This window comes from Drosophila biarmipes, chromosome X (genome assembly GCF_025231255.1).
Source record: "Drosophila biarmipes strain raj3 chromosome X, RU_DBia_V1.1, whole genome shotgun sequence".
Lineage (NCBI taxonomy): Eukaryota > Metazoa > Arthropoda > Insecta > Diptera > Drosophilidae > Drosophila > Drosophila biarmipes.
In genome coordinates, this window is record NC_066611.1 from 7,789,160 (window position 1) to 7,816,833 (window position 27,674).

At 38.3% G+C, this 27,674-nt stretch overlaps 3 protein-coding genes across 3 annotated transcripts; all 3 read right to left on the reverse strand.

Annotated features, from left to right (window-relative positions):
• Positions 1-42: 42 nt before the first annotated feature.
• LOC108036414 (inward rectifier potassium channel irk-1) lies at positions 43-3,256 on the reverse strand. Its single transcript, XM_017112544.3, has 5 exons — positions 2,961-3,256; positions 2,157-2,355; positions 1,509-1,901; positions 1,332-1,438; positions 43-551 (listed from the first exon to the last, which is right to left on the reverse strand). Exons 1-5 carry the CDS (start codon positions 3,167-3,169, stop codon positions 158-160), a joined length of 1,302 nt encoding a protein of 433 aa, XP_016968033.1. The 5' UTR covers positions 3,170-3,256; the 3' UTR covers positions 43-157.
• Positions 3,257-3,913: 657 nt separating this feature from the next.
• On the reverse strand, positions 3,914-26,423 carry LOC108036127 (chondroitin sulfate synthase 2). Its single transcript, XM_017112115.3, has 6 exons — positions 25,647-26,423; positions 10,957-11,613; positions 7,578-7,733; positions 6,528-7,130; positions 5,974-6,469; positions 3,914-5,507 (listed from the first exon to the last, which is right to left on the reverse strand). Exons 1-6 carry the CDS (start codon positions 26,088-26,090, stop codon positions 5,170-5,172), a joined length of 2,694 nt encoding a protein of 897 aa, XP_016967604.1. The 5' UTR covers positions 26,091-26,423; the 3' UTR covers positions 3,914-5,169.
• LOC108036138 (soma ferritin) lies at positions 19,951-21,480 on the reverse strand. The gene is made up of 2 exons (XM_017112128.3): positions 21,225-21,480; positions 19,951-20,773 (listed from the first exon to the last, which is right to left on the reverse strand). The coding sequence occupies exons 1-2, from the start codon at positions 21,357-21,359 to the stop codon at positions 20,348-20,350; spliced, it is 561 nt and encodes a 186-aa protein (XP_016967617.3). The 5' UTR covers positions 21,360-21,480; the 3' UTR covers positions 19,951-20,347.
• Positions 26,424-27,674: the final 1,251 nt, after the last annotated feature.

Below are 27,674 nucleotides of genomic sequence, written 5' to 3' on the forward strand. Positions count from 1 at the left end.
AATAACTAACTTTTGGTACTTCAGAAGAAAAATACATTAATCTTTATTTAAATATTATTCTTTTAATCAGAGAAAAACATTTTCCTATAAAAGCTTAAGTTAAAACAAAATCATAGGGTTAAAGAGGATTTTTTTAAAAGATAAAGGGTTCATCTTTCTAGTTTCCTACAGACTTCAGCTGATCCTTTGCCGGCAGCCTCATGGGCATGTCCACCGAAATGGTGGTGTTGAAATTCTTGTAGTCCACGACGTAGCGTTCGCCCTCCTCGTCGTAGTGGATGATGTTGATGAACCTCTGGCCCCAGAAAATCTCGCTTGGCACGTAGGAGGTCTTGGCCTCCGTCAGTTGGGCTGTGGCGGGGGAGGTGCCCACGATGGACACATACAGCTCGAACTGGGCGGCGTTGAAGAGCTTGGCGGTGGTGAACTGGGCCAGCGGACTGGACTCGTCGATGACATGGCACACCACGTCGGGCCAGAGGATGATCTGCTCCCCATTGCCCTCCAGCTTCAGTTCCACGTGGGTCTTCACAATCTCGCCCTCGCGAGTGCTGTCAAAGGATAAGAAAAGAACCATGTTTATTAAAACGAAATTATATAACAAACTCATTTATATTTTTTAATTTTGGATTAACTTTTTTTCATCTTTACCTAGATTTAAGTGTATGCCATCCATTCAAATTTAAGAATCAAATCATACAAAAATTCACTTTAATGACACTAATGAAATTTATATCACTAATGTTTAAAAATATTATTAAATATTTTATATATACTTATATTTAATTTGTATCTTTATAAATATAACAATATTACTTTAATGTAACCTTTAATTAATTTTGATCGGAACAAACAAATATTTTCTTAAAAAGTTATGGAGAGTTAAGAGTTTAAAGCGTTAAATACACTTTTCTAATAAAAGAAACCCTAAGAATTAATAAATAATAAATAAATAAATTATTAGAATATGAATTTAAGTGATTATTAAATGATATTCATTTATTATTAATATTATTAAATTACTAAGAACTTTTCTTGTTTCCTTTATATTTCAATATTGCATATGGTAATTTAGTTTGAAAACATAATTTTACCTCTTTTAGTTTCAATGAAAAAATATTCAATATTTCGAATTAAATGAAATAAAGTAATTTTGAATAAAAAATATGTAAGCACAATTAAATATTAAAATATTTTAATAGAGCTAGAAAAGCCCAAGTTAAACATTATTATTTGCTGTCTGCACTAAAACCTCTGGCATATTTGCTATTTACAGATCTCCAGTTAAGCCCGGAGATCAGTGATTTCCGCGAAAAGCGACAGTGACTCACCGCTTGTCCACGATAATGTAGACCCGTATCTTGGACTCAATGGACTGCTGCTCGCGGGGATCGCACACGCGGAAGAGCAAACACAGTTGCCCGTCGCGATAACAGATCTGCGTGAGATAATCGCTGTAGGAAGGGTCCAAAAGGGGTACTGGTACACCCCTAGTATTCCACACTCACCACCGCCTTGTCGCTGAACTTGAGCTTGGTTATCTGCCGTGCAGGACGGGCTGTCTTGGCATAGATCACGGTGATCATGCAGCCCTCGATCAGGGCCGAGCTCATCATCTGCATGACGTACAGGAATATGGTCTCCGCGCACTCCTCACTGGCGTACTTCCCTCCGCCCAGGGTGGTCTGCGTCTCCACCGAGTACAGGATCATGGCCACCCAGTTCTCCACGCCGTATATGCACGGCTCCTCGCCCTTGCCCATCCGCTCTCCGGTCAGGGGGTCGAAGATCAGGTCGCCGTGGTAGAGGGCCACCACGTAGCAGATGGCGGCGAAGAACAGCCAGCTGAGGAAGTAGCTGCCCAGGAACAGGGTCAGCATGTACTTCCACTCCAGCTCCATCTGGGGATTCGAAAAAAACCGACTTTATATAATATATATAAAGCAAGAATAAGTCTCGAGGACCCTTATAAGCGTTAAGTGGACTAAATATCACAAAAGATTACAGAAAAATTATGAAGAAATCTTCTCAAAAAGTTAGAAGACGAATTCTCGAACTGAGAATATTGAGAATTTAAATAGGCTTTATCAGAAAATTAAAAAAATGCATTACAATCCCTAGTTTATATATTAGTTAAAGCGCATTTAGAACTTTACCAGCGTGTTGACTAGATCCCGCATGTACCGCCAGGACTTCTCTGGAATTCGCCGGAACACCACGTTCTCCTTGCCATTCTTCTCAATTACACGATGTAGACTTCTTCTTAGTCCATCGGTTAAGGAAGATCCTGGTCCGGAACCCACATCTGGTGTAAGCTCTATTGTACTGCCAGCCCAGTCGTTTATGCATGGGAAGCTAAAAAATTGTTTTTAAAAAAGATGTTCTATATTTTCTAAAACACTTACACTCAAAACTCTAATCTTGATCTTTATAGTTAGGGACGATCAATTTATTCTTATTAATTTCAAAACGAGAAAAAGCATTCTTGAGATGATATGTTTTATAATCGTTTTGTCTCGATAAATAATTTTGAGAACACTTTCGTATTGATTTTGAGAAATTTTTTTCCTTAAATATGCAAGAATACTTTGATCCCGGAAAACTAAAACCGAGAATATTTAGAATTGATATATTTTTTTATCTCAAAAACCCAATTCGAGAGAAACTGTTTGTCTCAAAAAACAAATTTGAGAGACTTTCGTCTTGATATTGAGAAATTTTTTTCTCAAATGTGCAAAACCACTTTCGTCGCGGAAAAATAAAACCGAGAATATTTAGAGATGACATATTTTCTATTCCGTTCATCTCAAAAAACCAATTTAAGATCACTTTCGTCTTGATATTGAGAAATTGTCTTCTCAAATAAGTGCGAGAGAAGAGTTCTTGAATTGAAAATATTGAAACTTAATTATGAACTTAAAAAAAACTTTTACAACTGATATTTTCGTAACTCAACTCACCTCTGCTCGTTGCCTGTCTCCAGCTGTTCCACGGCGCTGGCCGACTTTCTGCGCCGAACGACACCTGGGCTTTCTGGATAGTAGTCCTTCTCCTTATTGTCGGATCGCAAGAGGGGCTTCGGCCTGAGCTTCGCGGACATGGACGTAGAAGGTTGCTTGAGGAGGGATTTGGTGGGAGCAGCTCCCAGGGTGGATCCTTCCGAAGGCATGGTCGAGATTCAGATTTGGGCTGCACTGGCCGACTACTAGGATAGAGGGAGATCAACTCGATTGTCTGACCGCTTGACACTGACTAAGTCGCGGCACTAGCTCCTAAAAAACGAAGATGTGCATTTGGATTTATTTATTATCTGAACCCGCGCACATGTGTCAGCGCTTGTTTGACTGAGATTGCTCCGCCGAGATTAGTGGCTCAAAATGTGCCCCATGATTTTATGTAGAATTTAGCCGTTATCAGCGTATTTATTTTGCGAACGGTCAAATATTGCCCCAAGTCTGGCAAATATTTTACATTTTATCCGTCAGGAAGGCCGGCCGATCTTGATAGCGTTTGTTGGCTGAAAGTTTAGAAATTGTTGGCTTTGATGCCAGGTTAGTTTTTAATTTTTTGGCGCGTTTGTAATCGATTGTGGAAAATCGATATCGGCCGTGCAACCCTGGGGGTATATTTTTAAAAAATATTACTAAACTAAATTAAAAAATAAAGCCCCTTTCTTTTCAAATCCTATGCCTAAAATTGTCATAAAAATAATAAGAAATTAAGAAAAAATTTCTTTGGAATACCACGTTTAAATTTATTATATTAAAGGTTTAATTGAATTAGTTTTAGTTAGTAACTATACATCTTCTTGTAAATAATATAAATTTCCAATAAGATTTTCTAGTTACTTAGAATTTTTGTAATTTTACCGAGATTGAAAAACAAGGAAATCAAATATAAGAAGACCCCAATATTTGTGTTGAAAAAAACATTTAAATTTATTGTACATATGCACATACATAATTTGTATTATTCTGCAATAACAACAATTCCTACACATTAACAGTACAGATATGGTAATTTTAGACTATGACTAAAGTAAAAAAACTTTTCTTTTGGGACAAGGGGAGTAGAAGTGTAAATATAATAAATTGTTCAATAAATTAATCGGATTCCCTTTGTAATCGTAATGATAAGAATTTGACGGGCAGACTTCTTATTCGATGCTTAAACTGATGTGCTGGCAAATGGTCAACTGAATGACATGTAGAAACATACAGTGGATATCGGCTAAGGGAAGCTGGCAAGCACTTAAAATTATTCATTTTTAAATACCACATTTTATGTACAAAGAGGCTTTTATCTATGATTTCATTGGAATAAAAAAAGTATATCAATACATTTCAATAGTTTCTTCTTTAGATTTTTAAAGGCAATTTATGGGCGAATATAGTTAGTATTCTTTCCCTTAGCTGATACATTTTTTTTACAACTTAAGCTTAGTTTTATGTAAGAGGAACCAAGTCCAAGTAAGCACTCCTTAATTTAGACGAGGGTTTTGTATAATGTTTCCATTTTTGGCACACCGTTTTTGAGAGAGCCCGTTCATAGGGATTGTAACACTTTGAGGCAAGGCGGCATCTGGTTTCTTTCGTACAGCCACATCGTTCGTTTCACTTACGGGCTAGTAGTATAACACTTAGCTTAACTAGTCATTTAAATAGGAGTCAATGGTGGTGGCCGCCTAACTTACTAGGAAACATTAAAAGAGATATGTGTGGCGTATGCTAAGTATTTACATGCGAAAATTAAAAATCGAATGTCTGTTGAATGGCTCGAACAAGTGTCCTACATTTGTCCTAAACGATTAGTTCTTCAGTTAACTACCGACTAATTGCTGTCTACCATTTTGAGCATTGAAAGTTTCACTTTAAAGCAAGCAACAACGGGAATTGCCTAGGCCTAAACGCTAAGTTTGGGGTTTGAGATAGGTCCGCTACAGGTCTTATACATGGGTCCCAGTCCAGATTAAATTTAAGCCTTGGATGCGAGTATAAGAGTTGGCATAAGTCCTGTATAAGATCTATTCGACATGCACACGCACACCTCGAGTCACACATTCATTTCGTTTCACTCCATTCACTACAGTCACGCATGGAAATATGTTAAAAAGGAACTGATGATATTACAGGCAGGAGCAGGAGCTGGAAAGGAGCCATCGGTTCCCTGTTATTTGTGCAGAATACTTTTGTCCTCGTAGCGTATGATGGCGTCGCCGATCTGCTTGCGCGACGCCAGGTGGATGCACTGCTCCCGGCCGCACAGCTCCGGCTGGCTATCCGGCAGCGATCCACCGCGTGCTAGGTGGTTCCGCACGTCCTGGCCAAAGCGCAGATTGGGCTCCACGCCGCGCAGGATGTGCACCGAGTGCTGCGCCGCCACGAACATGTCGAGGATGCTCTCCACGCCCGGTGGTCGCGTCTCCTCGCCGGGCTGCAGCAGCAGCTGGTCGATGTCCAGGTCGCTGCGGATGATCGGCAGTCCCTGCGGGTGCAACAGCTTGCGAGCTGAAAAGAAGAATTAATAATCATTGTCAGTCCTCAAAAAATGTATCATTTCTAACAAGTAAGCAGTATGAATTGTTGTCTTTTAAGTGGATTCGCTTATTTAGTGCTCATTTTTTGTTTAGTTGTTCATCCGTTCATTTGTGTAGTTGTTCACTTCTTGTTCATTTTTTGTAGATGTTCACTTGTTCATTTTTTGTAGATGGTTCATTTATGAAGTTGTTATGAACAAGTTAATTTAACTTTATATGTCTTGTTGTTCATTTGTGTAGATGGTTCATTTATGAAGTTGTGATGAACAAGTTAATTTAACTTTATATGTTAACTTTAACTTCTGTTCATTTCACTGAATGAACTAATGTTCATTTGAGTGGGTGAACAACTTAACAATATCAAACTTAATTCTCGAAATAAGTAATCTGAATTTTGTGGGAAACCGACATTTAAGAAACCCAACATAACTCCTCACCCTGAACATAATCCCGGCTGTAGAAGGCGATCACATCGTGGTTGTGGCGATCAAAGTAGCCGCTGCTCTGGCTCACGTCGCAGGTGTCGCACTCGCGGCAGAATTGCGCCCAGCGGCATGGATACATCTGGAAGCCAATGGGCGCGTACACCTGGAAGCCCTGGATCGTGTTCATGCGCACGCGATTGAGGAAGTCGGCCTTGAAGACCATGCCCGGCGTGGCCAGCAGCACCAGGGAGTCGAGACCCAGCTTGGGCAGCGCCAGATCCGCCACCACCAGGCTGAGCAGCTGGCGCGGCCCATACATGGAGGCGTGCAGCAGCCAATCTTGCGGGTCCACCGGCTCGCTCAGCTGCTCCGGCAGCCGAATGGACACCCAGGCTATCCGCGAGCCATCCGTCTTGTATTTGGAGGACAAGTCCAGGGCCAGCGTCTTCAATGCCTTGAAGGGATCCTCGTCGCCCTTGCTGGGCGAGTCCAGGCGGTACATAAAGATCTGCGGGGAGCAACAGGTTTTACTTGGGAACTTAAATGGCCACTCTCAGTGATCTCACCAGCAGCAGGAAGGTGTTGTCCTGGTTTTGCATGCAAATCCGCTCGTACTGCTCCACAAACTGCATGGCATCCGGCACCTGGTGCTCGAAGGCGGGCACCAACATGGCAATCCTCGTGCTCTCCGTGACGTACGGCGAGGGAACCACCTCCACGCGACCCAGTGGCTTCACCACCTCGAAGCTCTTGACCACCAGCCGGCGCCTCCGGCCCGATCCCTCCTGCAGGCTGAGGTGCAGCTGGTAGTCCATGCCCCGCGTGGCATCGAACTTCCGGTAGGCACTGTGCAGGCTGTGGTAACTGAGGCGCGGATGCTTGAGGGCGGCATACTGCAGGGTTATCTCCAGCACCTTGGCGAAGTCCAGGGCCTCGATCTTCGAGAGCGGCGCCACCGCGTGCTCGGCATTGCCGTGCGGCAGGAAGCTGTGCGTGCCGTTCAGCAGCTGCCATGTGAGGATGTCGTGGCGCGTCTCCGGCGCACTGGGTGGCGGCACTCCCAGAGGCCAGCGGATCTCCAGGATCTTGTTCGAGATGCTCCCGTTGGCGATGCGGTAGGACTTCTGCTCCAGCGCATAGCCCCGCTCCTGCACCTTCTCCAGGTGGTGCTGCAAAAAAAGGATTTTTACACAAGGTTAAATATATTTGGGAATTACTTGAAATTAATGTAGGTCTAGATACATATTTATAGCTACTTATTTATTACATTATAATGTTTATGAACACTGGTATTTTTTTAGTTTAGTTTTTAAATTTTATTAGCTCTTCATTTATTTGCCAATACCTCTCTTAAAAGTGATAGAGAATAAATTAATAGGGAATATTTTTGATACAAACTTAGTGATCTTTATCGATATAATTTAGAAAGAATAGTTATTAATATGAAACTATTGCGACAAGACTTGTTTTCCTGATCCAAAAATTATTCAAAGTTTTAAAAATAATCGTTTTAAAATCGAAAATATTTTACCGATATAACATCGATAGCTAAAATCGATATGTTTGACAATGGAGTATTTTTTAATCGAAATTTTAGTTTTATCCTAATCTCTCACCTTGGCGTAGTAGGCGTGCAGGCGGTAGAAGTCCTCCGGTGTCTGGACGGGATAAACCGTGCTGGCATTGCGGAAAGCCTCCTCTTTGGCCAGTTCGCTGAAGTCGCGATGTCGGCGGCCCGGCGCATCCAAGGCGTAGCTATACTGCCGCATGCCCTGCAAAGCAATAAAGATAGAGATACGTTTAGATGGAGGGAGTTGGCCATGGTCAAGGTCAAGTTCAGGGCCAGCGCTCGATTCCGTGGAAGGGAAGTCGGCCTGGGGATCCCATGGATGCAATGCCATATGCTCGCATCCGGCGATCCCTTTTACGATCCATAAAATAAGAGACCAACGACTGCCAGAACGGGCATAATTAAATTAACAATGTCGCGCTGATGGAACAAAGATCGCCCATTCGATTGCGGATTTGCCCATATCTTTGGCCCCTTCGTGCCCTGTGCATTTCTTCCCATTCGCAGCATTTTTAATTGGACCGCGCACATTAATCAATTCCCCAGCAAAATGGAGCTTTTGAAGACGCCGTTAAGCAAACTCCTTAGGCCAGTTAATTAAGCGAAACACACTTGCATATCTCCGCGTTTGTTTAGACAGCTGCAGTCCAAATAAAAACATTAAGTCAGTCTAATAACAACGGAAATTATCTTTTGGTGGGATTTCGAATGATATTATCAAATTATGATTGCAAACACATCGATACTATCGATAAAGATTTTAGAAAGGGAATAAAGGTCATCAAAACCAATTCATTTCATGAGATATTTTCATTAATTAAGAAAGTAAACTTTTAGAAGAAGCAAAGGTATTAATGTGTTTATAACTGACAAAATAGTCGATAAAATAATAATAACTACTATCGATAGTACAGCAATCTTATGAAAAATATAGGTAAGGCCTCAATAGTAAACATTATCGACTGTAATTTATAATTTTAACTATGGATCTTATTGTATATTTATATAACCATTCGAATTAATAAGCTACCTAATAAAGTAAACAAAAGCCCAAACACTTCTTGAATTTATTAAGTTATAATATATGTTCTATACAAAAAAATTGCTTTGAAAATACAAAAATTATTTTTTCAAAGAAGAAAGCATAGTTGACATAGATCGCACCAATAAACAAATGATTTTCAGCTGAAACATACAGCTCATAGCTGGAATTTTCGCTGATGTATTTACCATTAACTGTATGCTGATGTGCAGAGACCACACATAGGACATAAATCATCCCATGCTGCCCCACCGCATAAATAAACGCAAATCCAAACAAACCAATCGAAATCAAACGGTCGTGAAGCTAACATCTCAACGGAAAAAGTTCCATTTACCCACGGCTCTTCGACTGTTTATGCCAAAACCAAACTGGGTGTTCACGTAAATAGAGCAATAATCAGAAATGATAATGACGAAGACACACCCACCTGAGAATTTGGATAAAAGGAAGTACAGTGTGCGCTGGTGAATCTATTATATCATACTATATTACATAGATTACCCATCTATTAAATACCTAAAAAATATGAAGGTATTCACGGATTTTTTTTTTTTTTTTTTAATTTTTTTATAATTTTCTGAGCCATGGTAAAAAAATTGTACATTTTTATGTTCTTTTATTGAAATTTTTGGACACTAAAATATTTAAAAAAAAATAATGTAGAAAGGGCAATTATTTTAAAAGCCAAAATAGAACATCATAATTTTTTTTCGTTAAAAAATGTATTATAAAAAAAATATTACAGAAATTGAATTACTTACTTAAACTCATTTTTTGTATTATTTTTATTCTTATTAAATTCTAATTTAGGTTAAATTTTTGTATATTTTTTTTTATATGAAAAAAAAATGATGATGTTCTATATGGGCTTTTAAAGAAACACATATTTAAAAGTTTAATGCACCAAATGCTGCTTTTTTTGACATGAAAATTAATTCTAAACCCACTAACCACTTAATTATCATCCGCAGAACTTCAGAAGTTGCTCTCAAACTGTCACGACGTAAGGCTTAACACTCACAGCCTCCACGCCCAGTGCCACGCCCCCTCCACGCACACTTTATGGACGGCAAAGAAATTCTTTTGTTGCTACTTGGAAATTAAATAAACTGTGGTGTCCATCAACTGAGTGATTCTGGTCTTGCTCTGAATTTGGCTGCTCATCTGCTCTTCGCGATGCGACCAGTGGCGTACGAAGGGGGAGATTTAGGGGGTTATGGAAACCTATTAGCTCACTTAGATATAAAACCCTATCGAACCTAGAAACTTATATAGCATTTGTAAAAATTATGAAATTTATTTGTACCCTTGATTAAAGATTTATTTTTTGGAAATTTTTTTTTAGTTTTAAGGTCAAAAAGGTCTCTTGAATAGAGATTTGTTTGTAACGTAAGTAATAATTTATTAGGAATATATTTAGCCTTTAGAGTTAATATGCTCATCATCCTTCAAAAATAAATAAATACCTATAGCACATACAATTTTTTTTAGTCTATCCCCTTAAAAAATCCCAGGCACGCCACTGTGTAAGAGCTTGACTCTTTGTCTTTTATTTTCCTTGGCGTTTCAGGGTCACTGTTCAACAGTGTTGGCTGAGTTTTCAGAAAGAACTAAAGCTGCTTTTAGCGGTCAGTCATTATTGTACAATGGTATGTTATTAAATTAAGTTGCTAAAAAGGTTCAACTTCAATATTTTAATATCAATACGATTTTCCTACCCCTTTAAAGCTTTGTTTTTCATCAAAAACCTACACTAGCACTATGCATCAATGAACTATTTTTCTCGGCTAGAGAACATGATATATTTGTTTGTTTAAGTGTCTGAATGTTTGTGTTTTTTCAGAAGATAGCAAATTGTTTAAATAAATAAAATGCTTGTAGGAAAGGCGACAGAAAAGAACAGACAAAAGGCACATTAATTGAAGACCATACAATTTATTCTCGAATCACTGGCACATTCAGAAAAAATTGTGCGGGTTTTAAATCTTTTCTCTACCGAGTTATCGAGAAATATAATCTAATTATTGATTATTAATTTTCAAATTACCCCTCCTATTTTTATAAACCCTGTTATTATAGGAATTACATTTCTAGTATTTTATTAATGAGTAAATTAAGATTTAATTTACATCAAAGCCAGCTAAAATGTTACAAATATCTGATTATATTTAATAATTTAGTAAAAGATCATATTTTAAAACATCACGAAAACAAAAGCATAGAAAAAATTAAATATACCATTAAGTAAGTGAATAACAATTTCCGGAAACTGTATTTAACAGTTGTTTAAAGATCCGTTTAGATTGTTTTTATTGGAGGTCTTTAAGGTAGTATTTATTTTTAGCCAGCTGGGGCTTTCTGGCCGGGATGGGGGACTCACCTGAAAGCTCTCCTGGCATCCGGCCACCCGGCTGGCGTACTTGACGCACCGCCCGATGTTGACGCTGTGGTCGCCGGTGCTCCCGATGCGGACGCAGCGCTCCAGGTTGTTGCGCATCTTGCGGATGACACTGCTGCTGAGCAGGATGCCCGCCTCCAGGGAGCAGTAGTTGCGATCGCTGGCGCCGGGTGCCTCCTCCTCCTCCTGGTTGCCCGGCTCGCCGCCGTCGACGGAGGCACTGGCCCCGGGAGCAGGGTCCAGGCCAATGCGGGCACCGCCCATGTACAGATCGAAGGTGATGCTCATGTGGTAGAGCAGCTTCACCAGCTTGCGGGCATCCACGTAGACGGTGTCCGGGACCAGCAGAAAGTAGTCGTACTCGTCCAGATAGTTGTCCGCTATGTACTTGACCACGTGGAAGGGCCGGCGACTCTCCCGCGTGTCCGTGAAGCCGACGATGTTCTTCAGCTTGTAGTTGGTCTTCACACTGTCCGCGTAGATGAAGAACTTGATCTTGTTCACCAGGTGGGCGGTGGTGCGGTTGAAGGCCGTCGCGAAGGTGTTGATGTGCTCCTGCGAGGTCATCACCCCGATGAAGAGCTTCTCGCGGATCCCCAGCTCCGAGGAGTAGTAGCGCGGACGGATCACATTCTTTACCTGCAGAAAAAGAAGCGATTTAGAACGTGTTTTTGGAAATGTAAGGGGTTATCTTTTAAATATCATAAATATTTTGCTTATCAAATATGTTTTTAAAATTAACCCAAACAATTAAGTTTTAGTTATATTTTGAAACAATATTATTATATTAATATTAAAAAAAAGACCTATGAGAACTTAAACCCTTAAATAATAAATAATAATCTCTAATGGAATCCAAGTTTTAAATACTTCACTGTAGTAGTAGTACCAAAAAATAAAAATAAATGTTAATTTGCTATTTATTGAAGAGAAGAAGGGAATTTTTTATTGATCCATCTTCATCCGGTTCTATAATCCACAGAATGGAATGTCTTGGATAAACTAGCCTCTCCAGTTCCGGGAATTCTCTTCATACCTCTTCCTTAGCTATTTGATCTTAAAAACATCTCCAATGATTTATGGTGAATAAATTCCTGATATCTAAGTAGATCGATCTGCTGGTGGGTGGGGGAGTACTCGGGTTTGGTTCTACAATTACCAAACATGGAACGTGACTTCGTTTGAGGGGCTTATTTATTTTTAAATTGGAAAGCATTCCCCGAGTGAATGGGTTGGGTTTCTAGTTATATTTGAGGGTAAGTGGTTCCCTGGAATATACCTAAGTTTTCTGGAAAAATTCTTCCCTCACAAGCTCCAGCCAAATGAGTAATATTATCTCTTCATATTCACCTGCCTATTTTTAGCCTCTGACATACACTCAGCCCAATAAAAGTGCGTTAAGGGTCTTGTATCTGCCCAATTACATCTATTCCTCCACGCTTAAGTACTCGAGGAGACCCGTTCAAGTGGTTCCATTTTTCTGTGCCCACTTGAGGGTACGTTTTAATTCTTGTTTTTACGATTAGATGACTGTTCAAAGTTTGCCCCGGGGACGAGGAATTCCCCGTCGAGTGGCAATTTTATCCACTATCAGGTGGTCGTGACTGAGCTAAAAAAAAAACCACGAATATTACCGATTGCGTTTCTCAGAATGCCTGAGAACGATGATAATGTCAGGTCATGGACTTAATACCATGTGATTTTAGAAGTTGACAACAAGATCTCTGGGCACGTCAAATGGAATACATATTATTATTTATGATGTCTTGGGGAAGCATGTGACTTGGGGTGTTTTTTGATACGTTATTTAATATTTCTGGTGTACCATTATACATTTAAATTCAACTGCTTCCCGGCTCAATAGATTTTTTAAATTAATTTTAAAAATAAAAACTACTTAAAATGCTCTAAGTAATAATTTATAAGAACAAATGTTGGAATATTTCTACCTAATCTTCAATTACAGTCTGTTTAAAAATTCTCCAGCCATTTGCATTCAAATAAAATTTATTTCTAAGTATGGACTTCCGCAGAACTGCTGTCAATAGGAAGCTATAAACACTCGTCAGATTTATAGCGCCAAATATTTTAATGGTTTCTGTGCTCTTGGAGCACTACCTAGCTACTTTTAGGAATTGGCAGAATTCCTCAGAACTGAATTATGGCTTTACGCACTACACTTTTGTGACTCACTGTGCTGGGTAATTTGAGGGAAACACTAAAAATGGGTAAACATACTTCGTTTAGCATTTGAGTGGGCGTTTCGACCGCCCCTCGCAATTTGCATACGTGCAACTGAGTGATTTATGCGCTGACCATCTTAACCCACTGCTGACCCAAGGAGATGCGTGCCCGGCGGTCCACCCCCATCCATGGGCTCCGCCTCGGTCTCCACCCGAGCTCGTTGGGTAAACAATTGCCGGTTGTGCAAGCACTTTGGACCACCTCGCCGTGCTGTTTTTCCATTTTTTCCCCCTTTTTGTCCAGGTAAATGTTGACGGGGGGCTTGTGCAGTTTACGGGAATTATGGCTAATTAAAAAACATGCTTAATAGATTGTTAATATCGGCAAACAAGCTGTTTGCTGCCGTGTTTATATGGCATCGTAAGGCGAACAGAGTGGCCAGGGTCAGATTCGATTGGTTTTACTTAATATTGAGCAGCCTAGAATACATGGGGATTTTCTATGCTTTCAAGAATCGTAATAAAAAAATAATACATACTTAACAAAAAATTCTCAAGTTAAATATTCAGTATAAAATAAAGTTTTTGTAGGTTTCCTTAAACAATATATTCATTATTAAAAAGAAACTATTTTTCTTTAAATAAAAACTAACAAGGTAAGTTCTATAACATTAAATAAATTTTTAAAACGTTTTTTTTTTTTAATTTTGCAGTCACAAGAAATAATAAAAAACAATTTTATAAAATTGTTTGTTAATTTAGATTTAAAAATAAATACAGAAAAACTTAATTTACAGAAATAAGTAAGAGCTTACGACGCTTTGGTTGATTTGGGTTAATATTTTAATTTTAATTTAATAAATATTTTAACTTAATTAATATTTTAATTTAATTTAATATATTTTACGCTTAAACAAATAATTTAACTAAGAGTGCAGAAACAAAAAACAATTAAAAACAATTTAATGAAAGAGTTTGTGTTTTAAAAACCATAAAAAATATATTTACTTGGAATTTGTATTATATATTTAATATAAAAAAGCCGAAAATAATATAGATTTTTTATTTATTTAATTGAAATAAATTCGGGAAAGCAAGGCTACCATTTATGGAAAAATCAAGAGTGTACCCAGTTCTTGTTGGTTCACTACTCGATATCTTCCGACGTATTTGGAATATTTTTATTTGCTGATCAGATTTGCACAGTCCTTGGATCGCAGTGGGCCTCAAGTGGTCGGCGATTCTGGAGGTGAAACCCAGAGAAGTGGGGTTCCGCCGTGGAGTGTGTCCAATGGTTGCCAGCTCGGTGAGCTAATACACTCGGCTGTGGCGGCAATTAGCAGTAATCACTTTAATAAATACACATAATATTATTAGCGAGAGATGGACATTGAAAAAAATTAGATAAGACCACTGGCACTTAGTGTATATAAACGGGTTTTATAAACTTAAAGAGAAAATATTAAAGTATAAGATTTAAATATATTATTATCCGCTATTTAAGTTATGCAAGATTATTTTATTTTATATTTTTTTTTTATATTTTTTATTGAACATTTTGGTAACTTTAATTGGTAGAAGGCCATGATGACATTTTGCGGTGGGCGTAGCCCGTTTTTTGCTCTGTGGGCCGGCAATCAAAGTCGCCTCAGAGGCGATCGAGGGAACCAATTTCAGTTTCGATTTAATTGAATGGCGGCCACTGCAGCGCCGGGTATCTGGCATCGTTTCGTATGCAATCGCTGCCCACTTAATGGGTCCATGTGGCGCTTTAATTACCACTCTGGGGTCGCAGCTTGATCCGCTGATCCGCCGATCCGCTGATCCGCTGATCCGCTGATCCGCTGATCCCCGGTGGATCGGTTCAAGATCTGACCTTGCGCCCATACCACAGACATGCCCCCTGGCACATTGTATCTGATGGATACTATCTGGGCGAGGCGCACGCACATTTGCCAATCATCAAATGTGTAAATACCGCCGAAAGATAAACCGCGGGCAGGAATAACAGTGAAAGAAAACACAACATTTTAAATGGATGCGATGGGTCGGCTGAGATCGCTCTCGCGTTTTGTGTTGGATATTTTGTAGCGCTTGGGTAAATAAAAACGCTTTTCTAAATATGAATGATGCAGGGAAAATTCAATGAATACACTTTTTTCAAGAAATCAGCATCGAAACAGGGCACGCTGTGAGGGAAAACACACGGTTATTAAAAGAAAAGCTTTTGAAAAGGTGTTGGGAAAAAATTAAGATATAAGAAAATATTTTTATCCATTTGTACTTTTGTTACTAAATTTTTAAAAAATTTTTGTTTGAAATTTTCAAGGCTAACTTATACAAAAAAAAAATATTTACAAAAAATATATATAATATTTTACAAGTTATACGTTTAATAAGATTATTACCAGACGAAAATTCATTAATTTGTTATACATCTAAGATATTAAAATCTATATGAATTACAAAAAAAAAATACTGATAGTTCAACATTAATTAAAAAATATAATTAAAATTTCAACTTTTTATAAGATGGTTTTCTTATTAAGATTTTTATAAAAACATAAAATTCAAGGATCATAATCTAACATATTTTCAAAATCTGAAGTTATATTTTGTAATATCCACAATTTTATATTAAATATCAGCCCCGCCTTTGATTTTCGCTAGTTAAGCAGGTTCCACTGTACCAACTATGTACAGCAGTTCCTGCAAACTTGCCGGCTTTTAGCAGTTCGGCAGCAAGGCCGTGCCAGGCGAGTATGTGATTCACTAAAAGGTTTGTTCACCTGAACAATGAGTTCGCATCTTTGATCCAAATTCCACACCAGGCGAATCGCCAGTGGATAAATTTCCAGCGCCGATCGAGGGAATCTTTTGGGGCACGTGGGCCGTGTTCGCAGGGCCTTCAGATAGGGGAAACGCTCCCAACAGCCTTGTGACGTAATATGACACCAGCGGAAGTGGGCCCGAGGGTGAGGAGGGAGGCGAATTTATTGACGACCCGTACAGAACTCGCCAGGCAATGGAGCCCACGGGCTAAGCGCCTTATCGATGGGGCCGCCTTATCGGTAGATAGGGCCAAGACGACGTCACCGGGCCAACGCGCATTGGGAACAAAAGGCATTTTCATTTTCAATTTCGTTTTCCACTGCTAAAATTTAATTAAACACACACAGATAGGGATGTTCTGTTTGTTTACTCGGCAGGGAAATAAAGAATAGCGCCACGACAATTATTGTTAACCCCACCGAAAATGGATATAGGAAGTGCGATATATGGTATTTCCTACTCAGAGGTTTACATTTATAGGAAAATTATTTTAAAAATATATATATTTTTAATTTTCCTCACAATATAACATTTTATATTATCTTTTTCTGCTTGATTGAATGTCCCATAGTGGTTTCTAGACTTCACCCGAGAAGCATAAATATCAAATTATAATATTTACAAGCGTTGCCAATCAGCTTTGATTGAAATATATGGCCACTCCGTACGAAATTTATTATAAGCCAGGCACCACAGAGAAATCCATTGAATGCCAGCCAAAACAATGAATAACCCTTGTGAACATACCAAAGAACTCCAAAGTATTAACCGAGAATATTTCCCATACTTGAGCACCCTGCAATATGGACGAATATGAGCCCAGATTTCGGCTGGATGACTCAGGGGCGTGGGTCAAACTTGAACTTAGGACGCGATAAAATGTTTACAGTGACTATATGGCCCTTGTCGTCGTCGTCGGCGTTTGGGTGTAATAAATCCCCAGATAGCCCCGAGGGTGTACTACTTTATATGGCCGACTACTTAGTGTGTGTTTGCCCTCCTAAGCACAGTGCAATGAGCCGCATGGATAGCATCTGGAGGAGGTGGCAGATTTAATGTGAGCCAAGCAAATATTGTGCCAATAAAACTCTGTACTCACGCATTAAGGTTGAATATCTATAGCTTTCAGATTTATGAATAGAAACTAATGATCTCGCAAAGCCCAGGTCATTGATTAACTCAACAGTCAATTTTAAGTGATCAATTAATTGAAGTGCATTTTTCCACAGCAAATGATTTAATTACTGTTCTAAGCTATTTAGAAGTGAATTAATAAAGGGAATTATTGAACTAATTGGTTGAATTGCAGGACTTGTTTGAGCAAATTAAAATGTTTCAAATTGTCAATGAGTCATTTTAAAGTGACTTATATATTTTTGAGATTTTTTAAAATCTCTTTCCTATAAAACAAATCACTCAACAAATTGTGTTTAATTTGTGAATTGTCATGGTTACCCTCAAATAAATTGACTTTTTTAAGACGTCAATGAACCGCATTTAAAATCAATTATTTAAATTAACGAATCATCCCTATTGCGATGCCCCGCGGTAATTGATTCAATTATAAATCGAAACGTACGTGTATAGTAATTACACGACTGACGTTTTATAGACCAAATGGAGGGCTTTTAGGATCGATAAATCAATAAACTATGTTGTTTTTAAGAATTAACTAAATAAAAAGAATTCGAGCACCTATATTTTCATATAATAAATTAGTTAATTTAAGATACTCCTATAAATGTAAATATTATAAATAACCTAACTTAACACTAAATTTAAGCTACGAAAGTACCATTTCCTATTTTTTAACTCTACTTTAGATATTTAAAGTGTAAAGTGAAATAAAAAGAATTTAAGCAGCTATATTTTCATAAAATAAATAAATAAATTTAAGATATTCCTTTAAATGTAAATATTATAAATTATAACCTCTTAACTCTACATTTAAGCTACGAGAGTACCATTTCCTATTTTTTAACTCTTCTATGGATATTTAAAGTGTAAAGTGAAATAAAAAGTATTTAAGCACCTATATATTCATATAATAAATTAGTTAATTTAAGATATTCCTATAAATGTCCATATTATAAATGATAACCTAACTTAACTCTACATTTAAGCTACGAAAGTACCATTTCCTATTTTTTAACTCTACTATAGATATTTAAAGTGCATATTAATTCTGCTACGACAGACGTTTTATAGACCAAATGGAGGGCTTTTAGGATCGATAAGTCATTCAACTATGTTGTTTATAGGAAGTCAAGAAATAAAGTGAACTAAGGCACGCTTGTTTTCAAATAATAAATTGAAGAATTAAAGATATTCTTATGAATGCACACATTTTAAAATAGCTAAGCTATCTACTAACTCCTCTACAGATATTTAAATTGATTTCCGCATTTATTTGGCTGAGCCCGGTCGACACCTTCGCCTCATAAATAAACCAACTATACGTGGCATGCGGATCAGGTACGTATAGCCTATATGGCAGCTGGCGATCTCGGGCCGCAGGTTTTACATGTCCAGCGGAGCCGGGCAGCTGCAAATTGTATTGGATTGGACAGAGATCTTAATTGGGACAAGTGCGCCGTCGACCAGACACCGAGTTCTCTAACGCCCGCGGGGGAGGACTGCGTCTAGTCCGCGGCTCATGGCACTTTATTGGGGCCGCGGGCCGTGTCGCGACTGTACAGTCTGCCTCCGGATGAAGGCCTCGACCCGATCCTCAGACTCCGGGCCGGAAATGCGACGCGCTTTTCAATTAAGCCCCAGCCAAGATGCTACCATCCAGAGCTGCCCGATCCGCGAGAGCCGAGTGATCCGCGTGTTCCGAGCGAGTTCAGTGGCAGATGTGGGAAAGCCCCGCCAAACTCCCAAGGGGATCGGCACCCAGGGAGCCGCCCCGCTGCTTCTGTTCATTGTGAATGACTTCGGGGATTAGATCAAGGAAAACCCAATTCGAGCCCCTGCTAATGGCATAAATAGATTTAAATTATATTAATTAGGCCAGTGACTGCTGAGTTGATGTAATTACAAGACAGACTTAAGACCAGGTTGGGCGGTGGTTAAGGGTTTAACTTAAAAAAAAAAAACAATACAAAAAAACAAATAATAATTAATATAAACAAAAAATAAATAAATAAAAATATGTATAAATAAAAATAAGTATAAATAAAAAATAAATATACAAAAGTAATAAAAAATAAAAATAAACATAATAAAATAATATTCATAGGGACAATGTTTAGATAAAGTCTATAATATTGTTCATATCCTAGTATTTTTAAAAGAGTTACTTTACAAACAAACAGATTTAATCCCAGGTTAAGGCTTAACCGTTTAAAAAATTAAGAAAATAAAATAAAAAAATAAGTAGTAGTAGTAAAGAAGTATAAAATAAAAAATAAAAAAAGAAATATATATACAACAAAAAAAATATTAAAAAAATATACATAAAAAATATAACAAATTTGAAAATAAAAAAAAATCAAATAATACATTTTAAGAAAAATGAGAAAAATAGTCATAAAAAGTAATTAAAGTATAGACCTAAATAGTATTTTAAAAACTAGTTTCTTAACATTTTTTTTATACATTCTTTTATTTTATACTTTTTTTACAGTCCCACTCTATAGATTACCGATTATTTGATCGATCGCAGACACAAATTTGCTGTCGCTAGATCACGCAAACTCATTATAGTTAAATGTTTAGATTAGTTTACAAATGAGTATACTTAGATACTTTTTAAGGTGAACAAATCTCAAATGGGAATCACATAGTTTCTTTACTCGCAAATTCAGATATAATATTTAGCTAACAATCTATAGATGGCCGATCTTTCAGGGATCTTCCTCCATATAGATAACCTACATATACGTCACAAATCCTTATCAAATAGACAATACTTCTTTCATATCAAGCTTAAATTGTACGATTATATAATCGGAGAGGCAAACGTTTTATTATGTGATACTCTACATTTATCTATATAGATTCAAGCTTATCACAGATTTCCTAAAGCATTTGAGGCATGGGATTATCAATTGAGTGGCTTAGGTAGCACCAAAGAGTTATAGATTGAAACTAATCCGAGAAAGATTCCATGGGGGCTACGCTTTCGGATTCGGTTTCGATTTCAATTAGAGTCTTGCGCAACCTCCAGGCCCGATAAGCGGTTGTATTTATAGACATAGTGCCTCGCAAGCCCGCTGATAAGTGGGCCCGTGAAAAGCCAACCCATTGATCGGCCAGGAGGCGATCTTTCGCAGGGGCAACGAATCTTTATTCAGTGCACATGGGGAAATTCAATGAACGGATTCGGCTGGTGGGCGGTCCTCCTCGAGGGCCCTTCACCGGCTCTTGTGCAGGCCGGCTCCCATGTACTTGTCGAACAGATAGTCGCCCAGATCGCTCTGGGACCTCTCCAGCTGGCAGATGTAGTCCGCCAGCACCTTCTGGCCGTCGACCTGCTCCTGCAGGAAGTTCGCCTCGATGAAGTCGCAGAGATTCGGATCCGATTCCTGGCCCGCCAGCGTGTGCAGGTCCAGCAGGTGCTGGTTGACCTCCAGCTCCATTCTCAGGGCGTGCTTCAGGGCCTCCAGACTGCTGGCGAAGCAGGGCAGCGGCTCCGGTACACTGCTCAAAATAATCAGACCCCCGCGCTTGTTCATGTACTGCATGATCTTCTCCGCGTGCTCCCGCTCCTCGGCGCTCGATTTCAGGAAGAACCCGTGCAATCCCGGGGAACTGATGTCCGAACGATCGAAATGGTAGGCCTGAGGGCATATCATATAGTATTTAAATACCACATCATGGCCCTGCAGTATTTTATCCTACCTAGCGCAAAATACTAAGGATGAGATGATCTCTTCGGTATTATCTAGTATTTTGTATCAATTAATGAAAATATTATGTAAAAAAATACTATCGAATAATACTATTGATCCTAATTTAAATACTTTAAATGTAAAGTTAATCAAAGCTATTTGACAAATTATAGATAGTTTTTAGTTTTATTTTGGTATTTTTCTTTTTATTTAATTTTCCTCACATACTTCTTTTTTTAAATATTTAAATATGCATCAAAACTATTTGTAAAACTAATGTTCCCACACTGACTCTTACAGAACTTCCTTTTGGTATCTATGAGATATCCCTGAATGGTATTTAAAAATCAACTTTTCTGCCGCCTTATATACCAAAGATCCCTGCTCCAGGACCACTCACCATGGCCAAGTACTGGTGGCAGGCCTTCAACTCCATGTTGATCTGGTCGTTCAGCTTCTTCTCGCAACTTTTGGCGAAGTTCTGACGCATCAGCATGCACATGTGGCGCCTGATGTTGCGGAAGCACAATGCCATGTCTCTTCCCCTTCCGTTTTTTCCAATTTTTTTTTGATTTTGTTTTTTTACCCAAAAATCTAGAAACTCAAACAATTTAAATTGAAAGCCAAAACACAAACAGTTTGTCCGAAATGCCAACTGGGTCGGTTTGGACAGGTGTCGAGAGATGGGAAAACGCTCCATTCAAGTCCGTTCATTGATCTACAGATCTACAGATCCCCGGATCCCCCGATCTCCACACCTCCAAACATCGATCATCGGGAAGCCAAAGGTGGTGGTCCGCCAACCAAACTGTGGGCTGGAGTTCAAAGTGCTGCCGGCTCTGATTTCACTTAACTTCCACTTAGCAATGGTGTGTGCACACAACCGCGCTCGCCTCGTTCGCATATATACCATTTATAAGTACGTTCGTATATACGCCTAAATATATATCTGTGTCCAGAAATGTTTGCTTTAACTTCAACAAGTACACACGAACACGGACCCACTAAGCAAACGCAGTTATTGTCTTTTATTAAGTGAATGGAAGACGACTTTTGTCCGAGTTTTGTACAATCTCGTTGTACCCTTTCACAGGGTATTGACCTGTTGGGAACTGAGGATATAGGTTGTTTTCGAATATTTAGGTCGAAATACAACTTATACTGTAGTTTCATATCATCACCATTTGAAACAACAATTTTATACTGATCCTAACTTACTCTTCTTTAGATAATACATCTTTAAGTCTGGTTTTGACAATTTCTAGTCAGAAGAGGTATATTTTCAGAGATTTTTAGAAACTTAGGGTATTGGATATAGGGTTTCAAAACCTTTTCTTTGACCATCCAACTGACCCGACCAGCTCTGCTACAAACATCCACTCATTACGCACATTAAAAGACCAACAGAAATGGTGACTCTGAGCCATGTGCGCCTCATAAAAAGGCAATAATAAAGATATAAGTGAGCATTTTCACCGACACAAAAAAAACCGAACCGAAATAAATACACAGAGTTATGCAAATCATCGTTAAACTGGACACACGCCATTTCTAGACGGGGTTCTTAAATAATATAGAATTTCAGTAACGTCTGCATTGTTACCTGAGGTTATTAATCATTATTTTTGGCTTTAGTTTGATTACATAAGCAGGGCTTTGAAATATTTACGTTACGATAAAAGACAATTCAAGCTAAGAAAAATTATTCTCTAATATTTATAATACAATATTATATTAGGATGATTATTAAACGGGTTTACAAACTCACTGTGAAATATATTTTCACCTAATAAAGTTGTCCAAATTAGAAAACAAAGAGAGTTTGAAAACACCGAGACCAACATTTTATTTCTAATATTTTTGTATGAATGGTTTTCTTGAAATATAAAAGAAATTTCACTCAAAAACCCAGTTTATTACGTATTCCCCTCTGGTACCCCCATCAAAGTTCAAATTTGGACGTGTATGACAGCTTCGGCGACACTTTTACATCACCGCCGAAATAATGGAAACGATCCAGTTTGCGATGTCATAAAAACGTGCAACAAATTATTAACATTTTATTAAGCTGCGGCGTCGCAAAAAGTTATATACATATATTATCCGACGTGTTAAACAAAAAGCAAACGTCAGCATATGAAATCACAATAAAAAAGTCAACATAATTTGCTGAACATGAGGTCGAAAAAAGCGTACGCCATAGGAAAATATTCAATCGATTTGAATTGTTGTCAGGATGGTGCTCTTCCAAGGGGTATAAAGATTGTTATGAAAGTCTAGAGGCGTTTTAATTATTTAGAATTTAATTTTCATATATATAAATGTTAAATTTTAATAATTGTACTGACTTAAATTGCCTGTTAATCAGATGAAAATGTAATCTTTAATAAATCAAATAAGGAGATTTTCAAGATTTAATGATTAAACATAGAAAAATAATGTTTAAGGCTGTTTATTATATTAAAATACATTTTTTTTAGCCATGGAACTGCCTGTAATAGTATTAAATCTCTTAGTATATATAGGAGAAAATGATCTTAACTTTTTTGAAGCCTCATAAAATATTTCCTTAGCAAAAAGCGTATTGTTTATTATATTAAAATAAATATTTTATATATAGGGTTAAGATCATTTTTATATAGGAGAAAATGATCTTAACTTTTTTGAACTACTGGAAGTATTTCTTTAAAAAAGTGCATTCCCCGCTCGACATTTAGAAAACATCACGTGGTTTTTCGCGCACATAGTTTGATTCAATAAATTGTGCTTTCGATCGCCGCAGCAAGTTGGGGAGCATTTTCACCACATACGAACGGTGTATCAGTTAACATTTCTTTACTTTTGCTGCGGCCCATCATTTCCAATGCGTTTATTTATTTAAATTTAATTTATGGGCAGCCAATCGTCTGGAACTTACGCGCGCAGTGCATTGAAAACTGTGAAATGGGACCTGGTCGAGGGAAATAGGGGGGAAAAGCGAGCCCGGGGCCATTTGAGAACTTTCCACAAGTCACGCCAGAGGTCGAGCTTTGCGCGAGGCGGAAAAAATAAATAAAATAGGTCCAAGAGCGAGAAATTGAGTTTCGAGTGCGACGAGTTCACCGATAAGTGGCTGAAAATCGAGGCAAAATTGGGCACTGGGTCCACGTAGGCCGGGCAGGCGCTGTGGAATGGGTCATTGCTCCCGGGAAATACTTTAAACAATATGTGAAACAAATGCGCGGTGTTAATTACAGTGGCCGCTCGCGAAGAATAACTGGTTGATTGGGGGGTTTCTCGGGAAACTAGAGGAATCGTCATGGGGCACACGTGTTGTCAAGGGCTTGAGAAGATTTTTACGACTTCTGTTCTGTGAGTTTTCCTATATATATGATATAAATATGAATATATGATATGTATCAGAACCCCCTTTTTGGACTTTCTTCAATGGGTATTCACTGTTCACAAGCACATCCTAACTATTCTTGATATTTCTCTTGCTATGATCCTTATGGATACCATTGATAAGATATTCTAGTTGGGAGTTACCACATTTGGCAGTTCATTTATACTATTGCCAAGGCCTTTGGCTTTCGCTTTAGTCGATCCCGAGCGAAGAAATTCAGGGTAGGCGAGTGCGGCGTTCCGGCGATAAGCAGGAAGGTCTATAAAACCTTATCAGCACTGTCCGATGGCCGGTGCCTGATATGTGAGACATGTGGCCGATGCCTTCGACGACTAAACATTTGCATTTTTTTGGCTACCATTTCGCAGCGAGCGGCGGAGGCGCCGCCAGGCGAAACGGGTTGCGATTTGAGATTCTGATCAGGCCTTTCATTGGACCAGCTCAAGTACTAGGTAAATAAATAAATCCGTTGGGAAGATGAGCCTAGTTAATAAGCATTACCTTTAGAATATTCATATAAGCATCACAACCTGGCTTTATAAAGTCGTCTGCACTTTATAAGCCTTAAATGGCATTTTTAAAATATTTTATATTATTGTAAAATACTATAATTGTGAGATTGATTAGGGATATTATTTATATTATTATTTTTGTTCTCATGCGGAAATGATAGTAGCTATTATACAGCACTTTTTACCGTATATGAAGCTGGGTGTAGCATAAATTTCCGCATCTGCAATTCAATAAATATTTGACACTTTTAAATAAAATGACTACTATAAGGAATAGGCATAAGAAATGTTAGGAATTGCATATCTGACATTTTAAAATATTTATCTTATTTCTAAAGCCATACAAAAATGTCATTATATAATTTACAGGTTCTTTTCATGCCAAAGAATAAAAATTGTATAAAAAACTTTTATAAAATGCCTAAAAAAATAAATTCTAGAGATGTTATTATATTTAACTTTCGTAGCGATGGTCTTAAAAATATATTCCAAAATATTTACTATTTCAACCAACAATATTTCGGGATCCTCATAAATCATGGAGTATCACTTCTTTTTTCCATGCATTGGTATGCGTTTTAGCAGTGGGAACAGTTGGAATTACATATCTCACATTTTTTAATATTTATCTTACATTTTAAGCCATAAAAAAAATGTCATTATATAATTTACAGGTCCTTTTCATGCCAAAAATAATAATAATAATAATAAGAAAAAACTCGTTTAAATTGCCTAAAAAAATAAATTCTAGGGATGTTACTTATATTTAACATTCTTAAAAATATATTCTAAAATATTTACTCATTTCAACCCACAAACATCAAATTCCCAAAGAATATTTTGTGATCCTCATAAAGATCATGGAGTATCACTTCCTTTCTCCATGCTTTGGAATGCTTTTACGCAGTGGGAACAGTTGACTTACCGGCTTTTTGGCCGCCAGCGGCTTGTTGATGAGGTTCAGGTGGGGCTCGAACTCCTGGCCGAAGCGCTCGATCAGCAGGTTCTCGGCGGCCTCCTGGGGGCACTCCTCCTGCTGCACCAGCTCCCAGATGTCCTGCGGAATGTAGAAGCTGAGCAGCAGACCCAGGACCAGGCCGATGACGAAGTAGTGGTTCCGGTTCAAGCTCGTAACGGGTCTCCGCATGATTCCGATTCCCATTCTGCCCGTTCCCGCTCCCGTTGCTGTTCCCCTTCCGTTTCCGCTTCCGTTCTCACTTGAACTTGACCGCCGACTGTTCCCAGCACGAGCGAGGGAGACGGCGAATGGCGAGGATGTGCGTGCGCTTGTGCGAGGGAGGGAGTGCGCGTGCGAGTGGGAGTGCGTGCGAGAGAGCGAGGGAAACAGGAGTTGCGACCAATTTGTCATTTGCACATCTTCGCCCACTTGTTGCCGTTGCTTTCACCTCTCTCTCTTCCTCCGGCGTTCTCCTTTGGTTCGCCTTTCTCCTCAGCCTGTTTTTTCTGTTATTTTTGGCACTTTTTGCCGCTCTCTCTTCTCTTCGGCACGCACTTCTTCAGCAGCTCTCTTTGCGCCTCCTTCGCCTCTTTCATTTTCGACACATTTTCACACACTGAAAAGTCCGCGCGCGTTCCTTTATTTACACCAATCTGCGGCAAAAAAAATTATAAAAAAATTCGAAGCGGCGAATAGTTTTCCGCTGCGCGCAAAGTGAAAAAGTAAACAAGACAGATGCGGCCGCTAGTGGTGGGTGCACGTACAATATATAAAAATATCGATATATCGATGATAATTATTAAAATACTATCACAGCGATATTTCTGTAGCCGAAATATCGATATTATTTGTAAGTTATACTTTCGACCTTTCTATTCTCCTTCTACGAATCAAAAATTTTAGTTTTGGGTTTTTCTAAAAAAAAAAATTAAATTGAATTCTCTTTTTAGCGGCTGTTTTCCTAGCCAAATTCAAAATATATAAAGAACTTGAGCTTTCATTTTAGTATTCATATACTGCGTGAAATTGTTGAGACACAATTTTTCGGTCTCTTGAATTTTTTTATATCTTGTTTGTTTGCTGTGAGTTTTAAATGAGCGGTCTGTAATGTCCTCTGCCATTCAAATTTTAATATTTTGAAAAAATATAAAATATCATCGATATATCGATATTTTACATTGATATTTATAAATATTATTATTACATTTTTTGAAAATTCGACAGCCCTAGTTCGTAAGCGATTGGAGTCGATAATGGGAGGGACCCTATCGATAGGTTAGATCGATAGTGCGATTGTTGCCCCAGCGGGATGATTTTGGCGGGCGATCTGGCCATTTGAATTAATCCAGGTTCGCTCTGAGATTGCCTTAAATGAAACTCATGTGTCTAATGACCCAATTTAGGAGAACACATTTTACCGTCAATAATTGTATATTTTTACCTCTATTTACGTTTCTGTTCTTAGTGATGACCGATAGCTTAGTGATGTGTGGTGGAAGAGTGGTCGATATTTTATGTTGCAAGCTGTGGCATTAGGGGTACTCTGCCCGGTGAGGGACTGAGCTAGCGGCACTGCCCCGAAAAATATGCAGTTCGTTACATACAAATACCCTTTTCCCACCTCCAATACAAAAATACAATTAAATTGAATTTAATGAGACTTTATTTACCTGTTATTAAACTAATAAGTAAGAGCTTGAACGTAATTTATCATGGATATAATCTATAGATTATATAATTTCAGGTGGAGATTTTATAATGGAGTCGTGAGAACATTATGTTAGTTGATGAGATACAAAAACGGGGAATTCCCCTAAATCCTTAAAGGATGCAACAAATTCTTTTGGATAGAGCACGGATGGATTTTCAAAAGGACTTAATCGGGCGAAATATAACATTATAAAAGGATTCTCTTTTTTTCGGTGGAACCTGTCAACGTATTACTAGTTAAGGATAGTCTATTCAAACACTTCGGAACAAGAAATAATACGGCTT